The following is a 19,674-nucleotide window of genomic DNA, read 5'->3' on the forward strand; positions in this document are numbered from 1 at the left end:
CATGTGACAGCCTCCGATAAAGCCGAACGCTATTGCTTAAAATTACTTGGCATGTGACTGTGACCACCCAGATTATGAATCAAATCACCGAGGTGACCCTCCCTGTGCAATCGGTCCGCCTCAGGCAATTGCCAGAAAAAGGCAGAGGTAAAGGTCCCTTTGCACGGAGGGGACGATGGGTGGCCCATTGGGGCCTTCTGGGCAAATAGATCCCAGACAGGACTGGTGAAATAGGGAGAAATGTGTAATAGGGAAAATGGTGCAGTGTCGATGGACCGCAGAAAAAGGAATTCAGCAAAGCCATGGTTAGTTCACTTTTCATTCCACATTCATTAGCAATTTCAGAGAATATTTTACATGAAAGTTTATTTTAAGGTTAGCAAACGTGAATATAATGCCTGAGCGTAACATTGGGAACATGCACTCTGAGTTGTTAAACTGTATGTACCACTGAAACATACATCAGAAAGAGAAAACGGCGGCTCAACGGAAAGGGAAGGGAACAATAGTGATTAAGGAACGAGAAAAGTTAATTAACGACAAATGGAATTCTAAGTCCATGGAAATTAGATGCTCCAATTTCATTACAACCATTAAAATCTCGCACATTTCAAACAGAAAAACGGAAATTCTGTTACAGGTTCGGTTACAGGAATTACAAAGTGAGAACATTTCACTTTTACAGTGACCAAGAGAACATATTTTAAATTGGAATTAAAGGAAAAGCTACGGGGTCCGAAATTCAACCGATCACTTGATCTGTAAAAGAGAGAGAAAATACTGAAGCAGATGTTTATGATCTGGTGCATTTAAGTTATAGTTTTTAATTGTTCAAATATTTAGAAAGTTTTCAAACCGCTTCTGTCAGATTGTAGTGTTAGTGGATTGAATCTTCTCACCTTCACCAGAGTGACGGCAGTGCTGTAGAAAATGCTCAGGACGAACAGGACGATGAATGTGGAAGCGGTTGTCCAGATGTTCCCATTATCGTCCTCATTGTCTTCAATCCAGATGCGGTCTGTGGAATCTACAGGAATATAACCGAGGAAATTTAACTGCATTGTTAGAAACCGATGGCAACTTACTTTTTAAAATATATTTTAGATCTATTGTATCTTCCTCCTGCTATTAATTTGTCTTCTCTTTTAAATTTTCAGTGCATATCTGGTAATAAATTGGCGAGTCTCGGCAGTCTCTGCCTGTCGCTAGCTCCACAGCTGTTCTCACTTTACATTCCTCATCCTGCCCCTATTGGAAAATATGTTTTTCCCCCTTCGGTACCAGTTCATTTTGGATCAATTTTGTAAATTGCAGGAGGTTTACTAATTGATAACAATTATTTTAATGATAGGTACTGATACCCACTAACTCTGAGACTCTGAACTCTTTGTGAATTTTCATCTTGTTTGTTTATTTGTGGTGGCAATGTTTGGCACATAATTTACTTAAATCAGTTTATAATTATGACCGTTGCTTCAGTGTGTTTCCTGGGTCTTTATGTGCTCCGAGCAATTTGTGGAAGATGTGTCCGTTAAAAAAAGTACATTTGAAATCGACTTCCGTCTATAGCCTGGCATTCCCTTTCTAAAAAAATGATTTGCGTATATGTGCACGAGTGTCTCATGCTCTGGCTTTAACTGTGTTGGTGTGCCATGTTATATGAATGCTGATGTGTGTGTTCATGTGGAATGAATGCTGATGTGCTTATTTATGTGTGGCTGTGTATGTATGTTTGTTTATTTGTAAATGTGTGTGTATCAGTGTGCCTGTTTATGCGTTGATGTTTATGTTCATTTATTAATGCCTGTGTCAAAGAGTTTGTTTACGTCCAGAAAAGCAAAATAATGTAGATGCTGCAAATCTGAAACAAAAACAAGAAAAGCTGGAAAAACCCAGCAGGTCTGACATCATCTGCGGACGGGAATACAGTTAATATTTCGAGTCCGGATGACTCTTCATCAGAACTGAGGAAAAATAGAAATGAGGTGAGATATAAGCTGGTTGAGTGATAGGTAGAGCTGGATAGAGGGCCAGTGATAGGTGGCCGCAAAGAAGAGACTGCCAAAGATGTCATAGACAAAAGGACAAAGGCGTGTTGACGGTGGAAATGTGATGTGGTGGGGTGGGGGGTGGGGTCGGAGCGAAATAGGCTAAAAGGTGGAGATAAAAAATGAATGGAAATAAATTAAGAAATAATTTAAATAGGTGGGAAAAGAAAATATATTTTAAAAATTTATTTTAAAAATCATACATTTTTGGAAACAGGGGGATCAGAAAGTGCGTGGGGATGGAGGAGAAAGTTCATGATCTGAAGTTGTTGAAATCAATGTTAAGTCTGGAAGTCTGTAAAGTGCCTAATCAGAAGATGAGGTGCTGTTCCTCCAGTTTGCGTTGAGCTTCACTGGAACATTGCAGCGGGCCAAGGCTGGACATGTGGGCATGAGAGCAGGGTGGTGTGTTAAAATGGCAAGCGACAGGGAGGTTTGGGTCATGCTTGCAGACAGACTGGAGGTGTTCTGCAAAGTGATCACCCAGAGTGCGTATGGTCCAATATTTGAAATAATTTATAAGTTTTTTTAAAAATTATTTTTAATATATTTTTCTTCTCCCACCTATTTCTTATATTTTTAATTTAACTTCCACCCATTGTTTTACCTCCACCTTTTAGCCTATTTTGATCCCTTCCCCCCCTCCCCCCATCCCTAGGAGGGCCATCTGTCACTTGCTCGTCCTGCTTTCTACCCTTAATGTCACCATTAGCATGTTCCTTAGCTAACATCACTACCGTCAACACTCATTTGTCCTTTTGCCTATGATTTCTTTGGCAATCTCTTCTATGCCTCCACCTATCACTGGCCCTCTATCCAGCTCTCCTTGTCCCACCCTCCCCCCACCCCTCAACCAGTTTATATTTCACCTCCTTTTCTATTTTTCCATAATTTTGATGAGGAGTCATGTGGACTCAAAACGTTAACTGTATTTCTCTCCGCAGATGCTGTCAGATGTTGGTTTTGTTTACGTCCATGCCTGTTAATGTGTCTGAAATTATGACGTTTTATGTTCTATGTTTGCTATGTTAATGATTTAGCCCCCATGAGCGTGGAAGTATGTTAAGGCTTAACTTTATGTGTTGATGGATGTTTATAACTCTGTGTTCATGTCTGTCTATTTTTCCATGTGTACTAAAACGTGTGTTTTATATGTGTTTGTGTTATTGTGAGTGTGTGAATATGTTCATATTTGTTTCTTGTCCTTTGTTTGTGAAAATGCTGCTGCCTGTTCATCTATGTGTCTGTGTGCCCGTGTGTCAATCTGTTAATGTGTGCATGGAAATGCCTATGCATTTGCATTATTGTGTGTGATAGTATGTCTTTAGAGCTATATTGTTGTGTTCGTTGAAGCATAGTAATGAACATGTTCATGTATATTTTTAAACGTCCTGTCTGAGTCTGCTTAAGGTGTTGTGTATATCTGTATTTGTTTCTGTTGTGTGTATGTTTACTTGTGTGTGTATGCACACACACGTTTGCATGTGTGTGACTGTGAGTCCATGTGTTTGAGAGAGTATGCATTTTTAGGTGTATGCGCGTGTGTGCGTGTGCAGGTGCAATGGCATGTGCCTTTGTGTATGTGTGTGCATGTACCTGTGTTTGTGTGTGCGTTTGTATGTGTATGAGTGTATGTGCCTGTTTGTCGAGAGTGTGTGTATATTTGTGCATGTGTGTTTGCATATGTGCATGTTTGTGGCGTGTTACTCTGAGTGTGCATTTGTGCATGTTTCCTCTGTATATGTGCGCTCTTGTGAGTGTGTGTGTGCGTGTTTGTGTGGGTTTGTTTCTGTGTGTTTGCCTGTGTATGTTTATCAGTGTGTAGCTGAGTGTTTGCGTGTGCATCTGTGTGCTTATATGAGTGGCTCCGTGTATATTCGGCTGTGCGTATGTTTGTGAATGTATGTATGCTTGTGTATGTATGTGAATGTGTGTGCGTGTGTGTGTGTGTGTGTGTCTATTTGTATATTTGTGTGCATATGTATGCTTGCGCATGTTTGTGCATGTGTGTCCTTTTTTCCATGCATGTGTATGACCTTGTGTTTGTATGTGTGTGTATGTGTGTGTGTGTGTTTGGGTGTTTGTGTGTACGTGTGAGTCTGTGTGTGTGTGTGTGTGTGTGTGTGTGTGTGTGTAATCTTGTGCCAGGGTGTGTGTGTGTATCTTTTTCTATGTGTTTGTGTGTGTGTGTGTGTGTGTGTGTGCGTGTGTGTGTGTGTGTGTGTGCGTGTGTGTGTGTGTGTAATCTTGTGCCAGGGTGTGTGTGTGTATCTTTTTCTATGTGTGTGTGTGTGTGTGCGTGTGTATGTATGCTTGTGTATGTGTTTATGAGCTTGTGTCAGTGTGTGCACTTTTTTATTGTTGTTCCACATATCCCTGAATGAATAACGGGGCGTGACAGTGAAGGTATGATCGATAGTGAACACGATTCGCCATTTTGTGTATGAATGTGTTTTCTTTGGGGTTCAATGTGTCTTCAAGCGATAGAAATCAACAATTAAACAGAAATACCCCAGAAACAATGGAAACAGAACCGGAAAAACAGGAAGGATGGAATCAGCAGTTCAGTTTTGGATTATGAGAAATCATTGGCAACTTGTGATTTTCCAGAAATAGAGATTGAAAATACTTTCAAGGATATCATGTTGCACCATGATTGAACTTTACCACCTGAGCGCAGGAAGCTAGAAGCCGCCGTGTATCTGAACACATATCATAGACACCTGTTCACTTCTAAATCCACTGCTCTGGAACTGGGAGTCTAGTGAGTTAGTGTTCCCCTCTCCACTCCCTCTCGTTGGCTAAACTATTTCCCCTCTGATTGTCTCTGTTGGGGAGGTGCTGGTACATTACGTTAACTAATGCCGTGCCCCCTTTCTATGTTGGTTAAGTGGAGATACAATTCTCCTTCCCGTGTGACCCTCACTTCAGTTCCCAGTGGGTGCAATGCGGCAACTTCCAGCTGGTAGAAGTTTGAATGGATGGACGAAAAGTGAAACAGGAACAACGGGATCTAAATACTACTGCTGTGTGTGGGAAATGGGAAATTGTCAGAATTCACCTCAGCGAGGGACAAGTTGATAAAGTAACTTTGCAGAATTCTGTAATGAATGAGCATTATTCTGACTCAAAGCCAGGGTATATCTGAGCTGGGGGCACTGATTGTACGAGACGCGGGTTTGACAACTGTAAATTCCTGACATCAACTAAACAGGTCTAAAAGTAGCGAAACTGGAAAACACAATTAATTAAGTGGCTGTGTATTTAATTCACAACTGGAAGAAAATACTTTATTATTTCTACTAAAGTACGAAATGTAAGTGATAGATTCTCATTGACATGAACTAACGGTGTCCATCAGTGCAAGGGAAATGTTCACAAAACTCGGTTTACCACTGGATTTATCAACCATTCTGTTGATAATCTTCAAGGGAATCGCTTCATGTCCCACCACACAGGAGTAAGAATCGCCGCTGGCCCACTCCTCCGCTGCAATGGATAACAGGCTGTACATGAAGAAGGAGTTATTGCCGTTCTCCGCCATCACCTCGGTGTTCCTGTAGTTCCCTGGATTCACCGGCTTGTCATTGACGGTCCACTTGACGAAGATCTCTCGGGGGGAGAAACCTCTCACTAAGCAGCTGAGGGAGATGAATCTCTGAGGGGAGACATCTTCAGCCAGGGGCAGGAGGACAGAGATGGACGGTTCCAGCGGATATTTAGCTGCAAAAAATTTACAATACATTTCAAAAGAAAATGTGGAATTCCAGGGACAATGTCATTGGTGGCTTGATGTGCGAGAAATGTGTTTTGTGTTGACTTTTCCAGATCTCCATTTTCCACTTTGGGATCTTACCGGTTTTCTAGCTTGGAGCAGAGGTGGATGCAATCATTTACCCTGAAAATATGTGGGATTGGACGAGAAAATTTCATCAAATTCACAGCACAGAAACAGGCTACTCGGCCCAACAGCTCTGTGCTGTTGGCTGAGCTCCACGCCATGCTCTTCCCACCTTATATCATCTAATCCTGTGGAACAGTTTCTTGTTCATTCGCCTACTTGTGGATGTTCTACTCAAACGCATCACCTATTGGCCCAGATGTTTCTGTCAGTGGAATTACCCATCAAAGTAGCCCATTAATGCACTGACCACTAATAATTGTACCTTACACTGGGAATCTGCACAATGGCTCGCTTTTTGTTTCAATCTCAGCACTCACCTTCCTCCTTGTGGATGGACTTTCTTAAAGGAGTCGGCATATCCTGATGGCTCACCACGCAGTAGAACTCAGCCCCACTCAGCCAGGCTTGTGTTGAGATGTTCAGGTGGCTGACCACGCCATTAGGAACCTCTCCTGGCTGGACAGCAATCTCTGATTTCAAAGGCTTCTTTTCTTGGGCCCAGGATACGAGGACTCCATAAGGGGCGTTACTCACGGTGCAGGTTAAGGTCACTGTCACCTCCAGTAAGACCTGTTCTATTGGCGGTGGCTGTAGAGTAATCACCGGATCGGTGCATTCAGAAACTGTGAAGCAGAAATGAATGTCAACCAAAACATCATCTTCAGAATCAGAAACCCGGTATTCAGCTTTCAATCTCACAAGTAGAATGTTTATTTCTGATATTTGATCTCCCCCTGCCGTGTAAACACCTTCATTATTTGAAGTGACTTGAAACAATTCCGGGAGACTCCATAACATTCCATGTGTATGTCCACCCAGAACCACTGGGAATGACTAAACCAAATGCCGGTGCAACAATGTTAATAAGGTCAGGTACAATCGTTTTTTAGGCAGAAAATCACTCGTCCCGAAATCAAGGAATCAGAGAATGATAGGGTGGTTATATCACAGGAGGAGAACATTCAGTCCTTTGCATCGCTCTGTAAAAATATGTGCCTTGACTCCATTTAACACCTCCCCTGTTCTGTCACCCGCGATACTCTTGTTGAAAGAAAGTCAGTTTTATTTTTTTAAATGTGGATAAATGTGGATTGATTCCCAACCTCAGTAAATCGTGGGATAAATCAAAGTTACAATATTCCATAGTTTGAAGGAAATCATTGCCCAAATCACACCCTAGACATTTTAGATGTCATCAGAAAATTTAAATCACTAATTGGGAGGACCTAGTCCAAAGCAAACATATTCTCTTCATGTCCAATTTCATGAATGAACTGAAACACCTTAATTCGATCACCCATTAATTTTTTATACTGAAAGGAGTGCAGCCGAGTCTATGAAAACTGCCATCAGCGCTGCTCAATCTGAACAGTAACAGAAATAAAGTGCACATCCATGTCAGAAGTTGAGTCGTTGACAATTACAAGTAAAGGCTTGCAGACACTGATCCTACTCCCAGTGTGATCAGTCAATGTAGGATAAAATGAAACAAAATATCACCTTTTTTTCTGGGCTTTTGGAATCTTGAACACAAAGAAATTGTTATTCACAAAGGAAGTGAGTTCAATTCGCACTCCAAGTTTTTGAAAACAAGTGTACCTAATGCCTGCAATGTAGCACTGAGTGAGTGCTGCTTTGTGCGAGGTACCGATTTTAACATGAGATGTTAAACCCGAAACTGTCTGCTTTGCCCGTTTGATATCACATTCCCCGGCAGTGCCTCAAAGAAAACCCATAATCTTCTCTTCGTTCTAAAAGCAAAATACTGCGGATGTTGGAAATCTGAAATAAAAACTAAAAAAAAACACTGGGAGTATCCAGCTGGGGTTTAACTCTTTCCAGGACAATATGGGCCCCTCAAGAAACAGAATGAAACCAAAATAAAAAAAATAATAATAATTTAGTCGGTCTGATTTCGCTCCTTCTCGCAGGTTGTGGCGCAGCAAATGGCTTCTGAATATCCTACTTTATGACAATGGCCATTTGAAAGTCCAGTCACTAAAAATCTGATATTTGTAAAGAGGAGAAATACTTCCTTGTGATTTACATTGGAATGAAACTCAAACTACACGATTGGCAAATATGATGAATTCGAGGGCTTTTACTCATCCAATATAATGTTTGGCACCTAGACTGGCCTTTAACTTTCTCAGGCTTTGTCTCTTACCCTCAGGTCTGGTGATGTTTCGGCTTTGAGTGGCCTCTTTATGAGTGACCTGGCAGGTATAGAGCGTGTGACTGAACCAGTCCCCAAACAGTTTCACTTTAGGTTGTTGCGCTTTATTTCCACTGAACTCTTGCAGAAATTATCTTGCTATCAACCTCTCATCACCAGCATACAATGGAAATATTTTCCGATGACAAACGGAGATATATTGCTTTAAAACCTAACTGCCAAAGCAAGCATTTGCTCAATTATCTTTGTTTTAAAAAAAATTTATTCTTTAATTGGGCGTGGAAGTCGCTGGCAAGGCCAGCTTATGTCGCCCAACCTAATGCCCCTTTGACGTGTGTGCCCCTTTCAGAGGGGAGTTAAGTGTCAACAACTTTGATGTGGATGTGGAATCACAGATGGGCCAGGCCGGGCTAGGATGGGCAGTTTCGTTTCTTAAAGGAGTTCAGTGAACCAGATGGGCCTTTCAGGCCATTTCATCATCAGCATTATTAAGACTAGCTTTTATTCTCTTTAAATGTCTGTTCCCACGTCAATAAAGCACGTTTACAATAAATGCTTAGACTTGTCTTTAAAATGTGGCCTGATGAATTTACTGCACAAGTTTGAAGAGCAATATTTTGCATCACCTGGTTTCTTACAGTCAACATGTAGATGAATCGTCATTGAATTGAGTTTATCACTTTCTCTCTGCTTTTCAGGAAGAGGGCCTCAATGTGACTTTTTTTTTCCGATCCCTTTCTCCTGGTTGAGTATCTCCCGAACTTGCTCCTCTCTCACTCAATTAGCTGAAGCCAATTAAATGCGAATCCCAATTAGTTAACTGAAATTTCCACGTTAAATGGCCCTTGTTATTGTGCACAAAATGTTCCAGCATTTCAACGTTGGGAACAAGGACTACTTTCATGATCGTTGCCGTCATCTCTTATTTTCACTGAAATGATTGGAACTTTGAGGCAGGTTTCATCTCCAAATGTCTAATATTGTCATTCCTTAAATATTCATTCAAATGGTTGGGCAGGATTTAAACTCAATTGGCAAAGAGTTGTGCACCAACATGTAGACGCAGAAAAGAAGAACTCGGCTTATGAAGTGAGAGTGTTGGACAGTGCGAAAGAATTAAATAGTTTCATGTTATATAGAAGCGAAATAAGAAATACGAGGAATATAAAGACAGATTACAATGCATGAATGCAAACATAGCAATACGGTTGATGAGCTACAGGCATAAATTGCAGGATGGTTTAGTGTCAATAAAGGAAAGGTTATGGAAAAATTGGGAATGAGTGGTAATGGCTTGGCTTTCATTGCCAACGAAGGTGGTGGAAGAAGAGAATTCAATTATTTCTGAAGGAATGTGAGTGGGCACTTAAAAATAAAAGCTTTTGGAGAATGTGGATAGTAGAGGAGGAGTGTCTGAAAAGATTGCAACACAAAGAGTCGGCATAGACTTGATGGGCCGAATGTGCCTTAAATGACAATACCACACTATGATATTATTATTCAATTAGTTATCGGCGAGCTCTGAAAATGAAACAATAAACATGGGTTAAACATTCATCATGGCCATTGGCGTAAACCAGACGGTGCCATATCTGTCGCCCTTGCACACAGCCCCTGATATTGGAATCAATTGAACACCATGGATCTGAAGGTCAGATCCTGGATATAAGGGCAAACCTATACCAGAGCGTCCATTTTGTGTCACGGCGAGAGACGGATATCTAGAATTGTACTTTCCAATAGCATTTTATAAAGTGCCTAACGAATGCTTATTGTAGATAAAGAAGCCACTGGGATTAAAGGATTGAAGCTACATTGAGTTTAAGATTTGCTGCACGAGAAGAGGTGGAGTGTTTGGTGAGCAAGTGCATTTTTGACGGGAAAGAGGAGAAAGTGAGGTCTCAAAGGAGCCAATGTTAGGGCAATGATTTCTTGCTATAACTAACGTGGTGCGTGTCGAGGAGGATACAGGATATGGACAGGCACATAGTGCTGTTCAATATACATAAGCATCAAGTGCTACACTTTGGAGGAACTACATCAATAGGGCTTGTAATCCAAATGGCATAAATTTAAGAAGGTGCTCGCAAAATGCAAGTGGGAGTCCATATTCACAAGGTGGAAGAGAAAGCTGGTCTGGTTGGTAAGAAAGTGTTTCAGATCGATAGGGGCTTTGAACATATTTTGAAAAAAAACTCATGGCATGATGACCTTTTACAAGTTACAGGTCTGACTTCAGCTGAAATGGTGTGTACAATTCCGGGCACCACACTTTAGGAATAATGCCAATGTCTTCTTCAGCGGACAGAACGTTACCAGGATGATATTAGGAATGTGGGACCTTGGTTAAGCATAAGGGATGTTAAGACTGTTCATTTCAGAGCAGAATAGTTTAAGAGGATGGATAATGCACCTAAACAAAATGATTAGACCTTTAGATAGAGCAAATAGAGAGAAGCTGTTTCCTCTGCCAAGCAGATTGGTAATAAACAAGCGAAATAAGCAGCAAGTGAGCCAACTGGTCTGGGATTTCAAGCTATCGCACGCACCAGGTATCCAGGCATATACTTTTAAAAAAATCTAACTTTCAGTCCTCTGAGTGAAATCTGGCTTGCGTGACCTAATTGAATACCTCTTTCAGAGCAGACACAAGACAAGATGGGCTGAAGGGCTACCTTGTGTGCTGTCAAAATCTACGGTTCTCTGATTACACTCTACTCAGTGCAATTTGGGCATCCAGACGTTCCTCCAGAAGGAAATTCTTCATAATGTTCAATACCTCTGTCAGGTCTAGTTTATCCTCTGCTATAAAGAAAAATAAAATCTCTACACTGAAGGGATATGTGGTGTTCCATCAAAGTTTAGAGCCTTACAGGATATTGTGAGTCATTGCTGGCTGCAGACTGACTGTACCATTTTAAATGTCTCACAGAAACGTTATTAAATTAATTCCTAACTTGTGTGGTGACAGAGTCTAGTATTGCAATTGATTCTAGATGGTCCTTTCCCGTTACCTTCAAGGGAAAATGAAGAGAATAAATGTTTTAAACACAATTTCACCATGATGGTTCTTTTGTATGGGAATCAACTCGTTCTCCATTTAAATTGTCAAAGTAACTCCCAATCTCCCATCAGATCAGAACAGGTAATGTTCTCGGGAGCTTCACAATCAATTCCTGAAACAAATTGAAGTGAAATTGCGCTCAAAAGCAAACACATAAAAAAAAAACACGGGATGTGTGCATCATTGGCTATGCCAGGATTGATTGCTCCTCCCGAATTGCCTTTGAGACGGTGGTTGTGCGCTACAAATTTTGATCAAACAATCCGATATTCAAACTGATTGAACACTTAACATTTGGAAAGCTAAATAATCAAAAACTATGCCAAATTCAATAAATTTGCCTTCCTTCATCTACACTGTGGAGTGATTCATTTTTATGTGTCTGGCTCTAAGAATCAGTTTACTGTTTACGTTCAAATTAAGTTTTCTTTTACAATGCCAGAACAAAATCTCCCAGCAAGATGCAACAAGAAAATAGATACATTGAAACACTGTCTGCGTTGTCTGTCTGTCAGGTCAGCTATATTAACGGTTAGAAGGAGAGTGATAATGAATCCAAACAGCCCTCTTGGCTGCGGGAGTAATATCAGAAAGAGGTAGAGACCGTTTTACACTGTCCGATCAGGATTTATAAGAGTTGGCTGGAGATTATAGGTCCCAATGTGATAATAATTAAATATTGACTGTTCACAATCAAAATAAGGTGGATATAATGTAGAACACGCCTTGCTCTGTCCCGTCAATGGCTAGGACAGATTATCCTTAATTTGTTGAAGTGCAAAAGATCAACCGTGGTAGAGTGAATATTGAAAATAATCTAAGATCGATATAGATGTACAGAATCATATGTAGATAGGTAGAAAGACTCATAGGTATGTATGTAGGTAGATAAATTTTATAGTCGCTACAATTCTGAATAGCTTTAAGGGAATTGATTTTTAAGTCTCCATTCAATCCTGCCTTTCTAGTCAAGAAGGATTTAAAGACAAATTCAGACTGCCTCTCTGCTGGCCCAAAAACACTCTTCGGGCTGTTTGTGTTCGGGTTAGAAATGAATTGAGCACATCTACATGAATATTTCCCCATCAAGCATTCCATCGCAGTTTGGGTTGTATAGAGAGCAAGACACCATACTGTCCATTTGAATTGTGAAAACTATTTCCAGTTTCCATCATAGCAGAGCACATACTGATTTCTGGAGTCTTACAGTCACTTCCTGAAAAAAACCTGAATGTGATCTCTGGTCAGGTCAATCTGATTAAATAATGGTTTGATATTGTAAGCGATTAGCCAGCAACTCTTTGTCAAAAACTGTGCATTTTTTGAAATCATTGTAAAATAACTATCTGATGTTTCTTCAGACAAATGTGAAGTGTATTTTTATATATTGAGCTCGACAAAACATACTTTATTAGTTTGATACTGATTAATTTTTGTTGAACTCTGCCAGTGCAAACACATTCAGGTTAGCGACAGAATAGTTAAGTGATTCTAAAGCTTCCACTGTCCTGGCAATTACCATAACATCAGTTACAGCAGAATTAGAATTCAGCCTAAAGTTCTGCCTAAACTGCTTTGGTAATGAACAATTCCTTTTGCACTGGACCATCAAGCACCCCCGGCTCAGATACCGCAAATACTCAACAGATAAGATAACCGTCACCAATTTGTGTGTACTGAAATGTTCATTCTGAATGGCACAAACTGGGATATTCATCTTATTAAAGACACTCGTCCTTAAACTTAAAGCCAAAATTACACCTTTCTCAAAATTCAAATTTCTTCAGTTAATGGATAGAACTGCATTCCCTGACGTACAGATGAACAAACCAGAAGGTTCTCAACCAGTCAGGAGGATTCCTGATTCTTGCACAGTGAGCAGGCACACGGGAACAGAACAGGCATAAAGGATGCAAAAACATTCTGTTAGCAGGTAGATCACGACAATCTGTCAATTTCCATCAAGCCTTTTGATTTTGAGTAACTGTTTGGCCAATTTCCACCAACATCATATCATTGGAACAAAACAAATACTTACTTGAAAAGCTCCATTTAACTGGCAGCAATTTCTCCCTATCTGCCTGCAATCTTCAAAATTTATACGAATTGGCTTCGCTGGGAGCAGGTCCTTCAAGTTAATTTTCATTCAGGGTAATTTTACACCTGTAACACGGTCTCACTGACAGGGTAAGAATTTAGTAAATCGGGAGAAATTTATGTTCAGCATCGATTATCCACTGACTTGACATCCATCATTTCAGAATTAAATATAACCAGTGAAAATGTCGAGGCAAAACAAAAAGATAATTGACTAAATATGCAGTCACACCTTATCGAGCCAAGCAAAGCTAAGCAACTTGTTGTTTTCTCAGTTAATTTAAAAAAAAATAAACTGAGGTTTTGCAAATCTGTAACCCTGATCACAACGCAGCATATTTGAGGAGATCATTTAAGTTTAATAATTTCGAACATTTATTATGTTACAATTTTATTTTGGCAATCATTTGCTCTATTATTCTAAATTAGTTATTTTGATACACGTTTCTGATTTGTGCTTTTTGAAATCATAGAGTTTTAAATGAATTAATATGACAGTTCATAAAAACTAAACAATATATTCCATACACATTCAGACAAATATATTATCTAATCTAATTTAAAACCCATTTTAAAAAAATAATATGATCAATAATCTATTACACTGCACTGTTCTCTACTTGCAAATCTGTAAACTCTTTACGGTCCTCACCACACTGACACAACATACACATCATCTATTATCAAAGAGAATTTCACATGCTGCGTTTAGAAGTGATCAATTAAAATTGTTCAACTTCTATCAAGGTACTCATCTCAGTAATGAACAAGGCATTATAACATAATCTGTTAACTAAAACAAGGCTCCGGAAATTAAATATTAACCTAAATCTTAAAGGTAGTTGCATTAAAAACAACTCTGGCTATTTTGGTCATTATCAGAGTCTCCGCTAATTAATAATGCAGACAAGCATTTAGATATTACTCCTGTAATTCATATTCACACAATGCAGGTAAATGAGCATTAAACTGATTATTCTACTTTTTGAAATTAAGATCCGGAATGGTCAGTGTAAAACTGAGAGATAACAATTCATCTGCACCAACTGCAACATTGAGCAAAAGGAACATCAATTTTAGTGAGAATTAATTGTAGCTCTCAGGTATATCTGTTCATTGTCTTTAATTCTATCCTGTATGCAGCACAGTTTTGGAGGATTAGCTGCTGTTTAATTCAAAAGTTACATTTATGATTGCTACCCTGCTTCAATTGCGGTTTCTATCCATCTCCAGCCTTAGGCATTCTGCACTCCCTCTGAATTTGCATAGCAACATATGAGCAATTCTTTCTCTGCCAAAGACTATCCCTCTTGCAAACTGTTTAAAACTGTTTCAGTGATAATAGTCACACTCTCTAACAACAGGTAATTTAGAAGGAACAATGTGGTTTCGGCTGCCCAGTAACAGTTCGGTAACCCAGCAACTATATTGAATTGGCTCACAGCAATTTACAGCGCACCTTTTACTGGCAATTATTCAGTACCTTTCAATCATCTGCATAAAACAGGGAGGACGCAAATAATTTGGAACTCTTGATTAAACTGAACATTGCAGTGAGGTCTGTATGGTCAGAGGAAGAACAAAATATTGCCTTGAATTTCCGCATTTTCCCAGGTAGTGTTAATTGTGCAGAATTTTGGAAGTCAGACAATGCATAATAAATGCATATTGATACTCTTCGTTATTCTCATAATTTTAGGAAATATTGCCGCATTATAAACATTTGTGTTAAGTCATTTTAACTCCATATCAGATTCACTTCAAAGTACTTTATAATTACAGTACTATTTGACGTATTAAATGTAAGGATCGTGTACAATACAGTATAGCCGAATTTGTAATTAACATTTCATTAAAATATGCGCGGCATGATCAATAAATATTGTTTTATTCCTTAAACTTTTCTTTTCTCATTATACCCTCCTTCAACCAGGTTTAAACACATAGCCAGCATCCTCTGAATGTGATCGACATTAGACAGTGCAGAATCACCAATTTCACAAGCTTACGCTATTCAGAATAACCCAGGCACACACTCTCCTCAACGGATAAACACCAAATCACAACACCGAAGGATTGGATCCCACAATTGCTTCATTCTCTAAATATTTTCAGCAGCATCAGATGTAACGTTTCAAATAAACCTCAATCTATTGCACCGAAGCTGCCTGTCACTGATCGAATCATTTATTAAAATAAACTGAAATATGAAATTATGGCAGAAGGATTGAATTTGGATGGATCATGTTTAGTACATTGGTGATGATTTTCACAGTGTATTTAAGTACTATCGGGCGACATTACTACATTACAATATTTACGTTGCATTATTTTAAATCTGATCCAAGCAGGGAATGTCTCTTATTGTTGTTCTTATTTAAGGTAGATATAAGTCAACACTATATTAATACGTATCAATGTAAATCAGCACACACAAAATTACAAAAATTTATTTTAAAACACGAAGTTTAAAATTATTTTTTCACCTTGAAAACATTCGGTTTTCTGCCTAAAATCGTATTTCAAACATTGTTAAACACACGCTGCTTTCCTTCAGAAACATTGCAGCATGCAGATGTTATTTGGATTAACCACGACAGAAACCCTAAAGTACAATTGTATTTCAACATTGTCTAAACACTTGCTGTTTGCATTTCATCACAACACTTACGGCCATGGAGATTAAACTTTGCAGAAACACCAAGCTCTCTTAGTTATTTAAATTATCTGAAGTAAGCCAGCCACACGCCTTCCCAGTAGATCGAAGCCAAATTACACCGAACATGGAGTGAACCTTCAGCAGCACGTTATTCTTGTAGAGAAATAATTCGTTTATATAATTCATTTTAATCGTCGGAATTGCATGAAAAATTGAAAACTATCTTAATAGGAATTGCACCAGTCACATGCTACAGTGAACTAATGGGTTATTAAACTAAACACAAACACAGTACGAAGATGCAAATAAAACATTTACTAATCGAGTGTTTGCTTGTTACCTGCCGTCACTGTCACCATGGTCCCTTGTCCCCAGTAGTCGAGGCAGAGTACGTTCGACCCACTCCTCTCCTGTAGCACCACAGTGAAGTACTCTGGCACAAAAACTGCGATCACTCTCTATTCAGTGCCGCCTCTTAACATTCCCTTCAAATAGTGTTTAATTCTCATCTGCTTTGGAATTTAGGCAACACTTTACAAAGCGCAATGAAAGGCAACTGCATCCAAGTATCAGGCGCATAAAACACAAATATCAGATCCTGCCATGCAACAGATGGCAGTCTTAACTGTAAGGATGTCCACAGCCAAACTCTCACACCAGAAAAAAACTCGGCTCGTTCGCTTCTCAGTGTGACAATTCCGCAAGAAGGCAGTTGTGATCTTGTTCGCAACATTGCTTTAATATTCCAAATAATACTATTACTGACCGTTATCAATTCTTGAATTACCCGTCGATCTGTTCTTGTACGGGTCTGGAGCTAATTCCTCTTACTGTGACATCATTGCACAGTAATATATGGCGGTGTCTTCGGTTGTCAGGTTCTTCAGGTCCAAAGCAAAAATGTTGCTTGAAGTGTCTTTTGAGGCAGTAAATCGGATTTCAACCCCTGGGGCATGATGGCTCCCGGACGAATCACGGTAGTAAAACATCCAAACCAAGCCTTCTCCAGGGACCTGCCGGAACCAGGCCATCCATTGACTGCCAAGATTGAATCCATTGGTTTTACATGTCAGTCTCAGGGAACCTCCAGGAAACCCGCTCACTGCCTCTGGCTGAGTCAGCACAACATCTGACTGGACACCTTAAAAAAAAATCAACTCCGAGGGTTAATCCAGGTGAAATTATTCCTGAGCCCTGAGATAAAGTAACACTGAGGCAGTCAGAGTGAGAGACTTGATTAAAACTTAAAAATACTCACGGAATAAGGAACTTAGCAATAAGCTGAGAAAAATCGCCAACCTCTTCATTTTGGTTAATTGGGAGAATGGTTCTATCAAGATTTCACTGAGCAACCTGTTCCTGGGCTGTTGAATTGAGGCTCCAGTAACCGATATTTAAATATCAGGAAGACGGGGGCGGGGTTACATATACCAGTTGCTGATTCGCTCATTGAGGCGGTTACGGGGTACATATCCAACTTCCGCACCACCAATAGAATGTTCTTGTACATTTACAAAAGCTTATGCTTAAATGTAGCTTTTTGATCCGTATGGCTTAATTATGTTTCAGTGATGTCTCATTGGAATGCATTCTTCCGCACGAATGTTCCAGCTGAGAATCCATCGTTAACAATGAATTACATTGTAAATTAAAACCCTCCTTCCCTCCTCCCTTCACAGGATATGGATTTTTTTGCAAATCAATAGCGAATTGATGCTATCAGACTGTTACAATTTTTCGGAATCTCGATCGCTTTATACCAATAAATTCATTGCTATAATGCAAAGTGTTATCCAGTTATGCGACTAAACCTTGGAAATGGGAAATGTGATTGTTATTGCACTATGGATAGCTCTACAGGTTGGATCCGGAGGCGCCTCACATTAAATAAGTGTCTCTTCTTGCATTTTTCTAACGTTTCCCGATTGTCCGACGTTTGGAGAATCGTTCGCAAATTAGTTGTAACTTAAGGACTCTTTTCCTCTTTTTTGCTGGAAGGAGGCAGTCGCTGGCAAAGTCAACATTTGTTGTCTATCCCGATTGCCCTGAGAAGGTGCTGGTGAGCAGCATGTTGGAGCAGATGTTATCCAACTGCTGCAGGTGCGCCTATCTTGCTGTGGGGAAGCAGGTTCCAATATTTTGTTTCCGTGACAGTGGAGGAACGGCTAAGTAGTTCCAGTTCAAGAAGGCGTGCGGCTTCGAGTTGAACTTACAGTTGGCGGTGTTCCCATGCGTCTGCGCCCTTGCTCTTCTAGGTGGCCGACTCCGGCTTTAAAAGCGACTGTTGAATGAGCCTTGATGAATTGCTGCAGTGCACCTTGTTTTTAGCAAACATTTTTGTCATTGTACGTCGGTGCTGGAAGGAGTAATGGTTCAGGTGGGATCGGTTGCTGATGAAGCGGGCTGCATTGCCTTGATGGTGTTCACCTTCTTTAGTGTTCATGGAGCTGCACTTACCCAGGCAAGCCGTTGAGTATTCCATCACACACATGATGTGTCCCAAAAAGTTGTTTTACAAGCTTTGGGGAGTCAGGAAGTGAATTACTGGTCTCCGAATTCCCAGCCTCACACCTTCTCACGCAGGAACAATATTCATATGGCTGTTTAGTTCTATTTCTCGTCAATGGCAAACTACAGGTTGTGGATTTAGCAATGGTAATGCCATTGAATGGCACGGGGTGGTGGTGTGGGGGTGGAGGGGCGGTGTGGTGGGGTTAGATCTTCTCATTTTTCGAGATAATAATTACGAGGCAATTGTGTGGGGCAAATGTTACTTGCCTCACCTCGACCGAAGCCTGACCACATTTCAGGTGTTGCTGCATATTGGCACAGAATGCTTCTGTTTCAGATCAGTTGCACATTGCGAACATTGGGCAATCATCAGCGAACATATATGCTTATAATGGTCGGAGACACGTGCGACTCAGATCAGCTTTATATCAAGAGAAGCTCGTGAATCGGAACCAACAAAGCATTCAGCATTGAAAAATCTTGCAGCTTCCAAAACCATGAAGCCAACATTCATAGTGACCGGCTTTGAAACATACAGTGTTCTCATGTTTGCAGTGCATCAGGGTTTAGCGGCATGTTACACGAGAAAGAAATGCAGTCTCTGCCGCTGAAGTGGATCGAAATTTTACCATATATTTATTAATTGCCAACTGGTTTGTGGGAGACAAATCTAAACCAATAAAAATGTAGCTGTAGAATACACAGCTGCTAATCAGTGACACAGTGACTTCACTTCAGATGAGGAACACAAATCTGAGAATGTCTGAGGAAGCACAAAGGATTGAAACCATTTCCACTTAAAGGAGAGAGAAAAACAAATGGCTGGATTTTCCTACTTCTTTCTTTACAGAATGAGTATAAGAGTTTGTCAAATCTTCCTCCAGCTCTCCTTGAAGTACCAAATAACGGCTTTGAATAATGAACATGATTTTTATTCGAAATAAATTTATGTTTCTATTTTATGCTATTTTGAACATGGAGCTTAGCAAAGATAATCATTTATTTTAATAAGCTGTAAATATGTATTTTTGTGTAGCCGAATAATGTCATGTTTAAAAAGTTAATTCAAATATATGGACATTGATGTTGATGGTAACCTTCTCCAGGAGGTATTTGGCAGGAACCCAGCGAGTGCACTCAAAGAGGCTCTAACGCGCATTGTTATTTAGAGGAAACACCTAAGGGTTCTGGCAAGTTAAATTGAAAATGAGTTTC

The 19,674-nt window shown here is 39.9% G+C and overlaps 1 gene segment (V, D, J or C); it reads right to left on the reverse strand.

Annotated features, from left to right (window-relative positions):
* Positions 1–899: 899 nt before the first annotated feature.
* Positions 900–17,458, reverse strand: LOC121273452 (the record flags this gene model as incomplete). The annotated part of the segment is given in 6 exon segments: positions 900–1,027; positions 5,442–5,771; positions 6,270–6,575; positions 8,120–8,241; positions 16,780–17,089; positions 17,380–17,458. Coding segments are annotated over 6 exon segments (1,275 nt in total), but the record flags the coding sequence as incomplete, so codon positions are not given.
* Between the last annotated feature and the right edge of the window lie 2,216 nt (positions 17,459–19,674).

This window comes from Carcharodon carcharias, assembly GCF_017639515.1.
Source record: "Carcharodon carcharias isolate sCarCar2 chromosome 21 unlocalized genomic scaffold, sCarCar2.pri SUPER_21_unloc_4, whole genome shotgun sequence".
In the NCBI taxonomy this organism is placed as follows: domain Eukaryota; kingdom Metazoa; phylum Chordata; class Chondrichthyes; order Lamniformes; family Lamnidae; genus Carcharodon; species Carcharodon carcharias.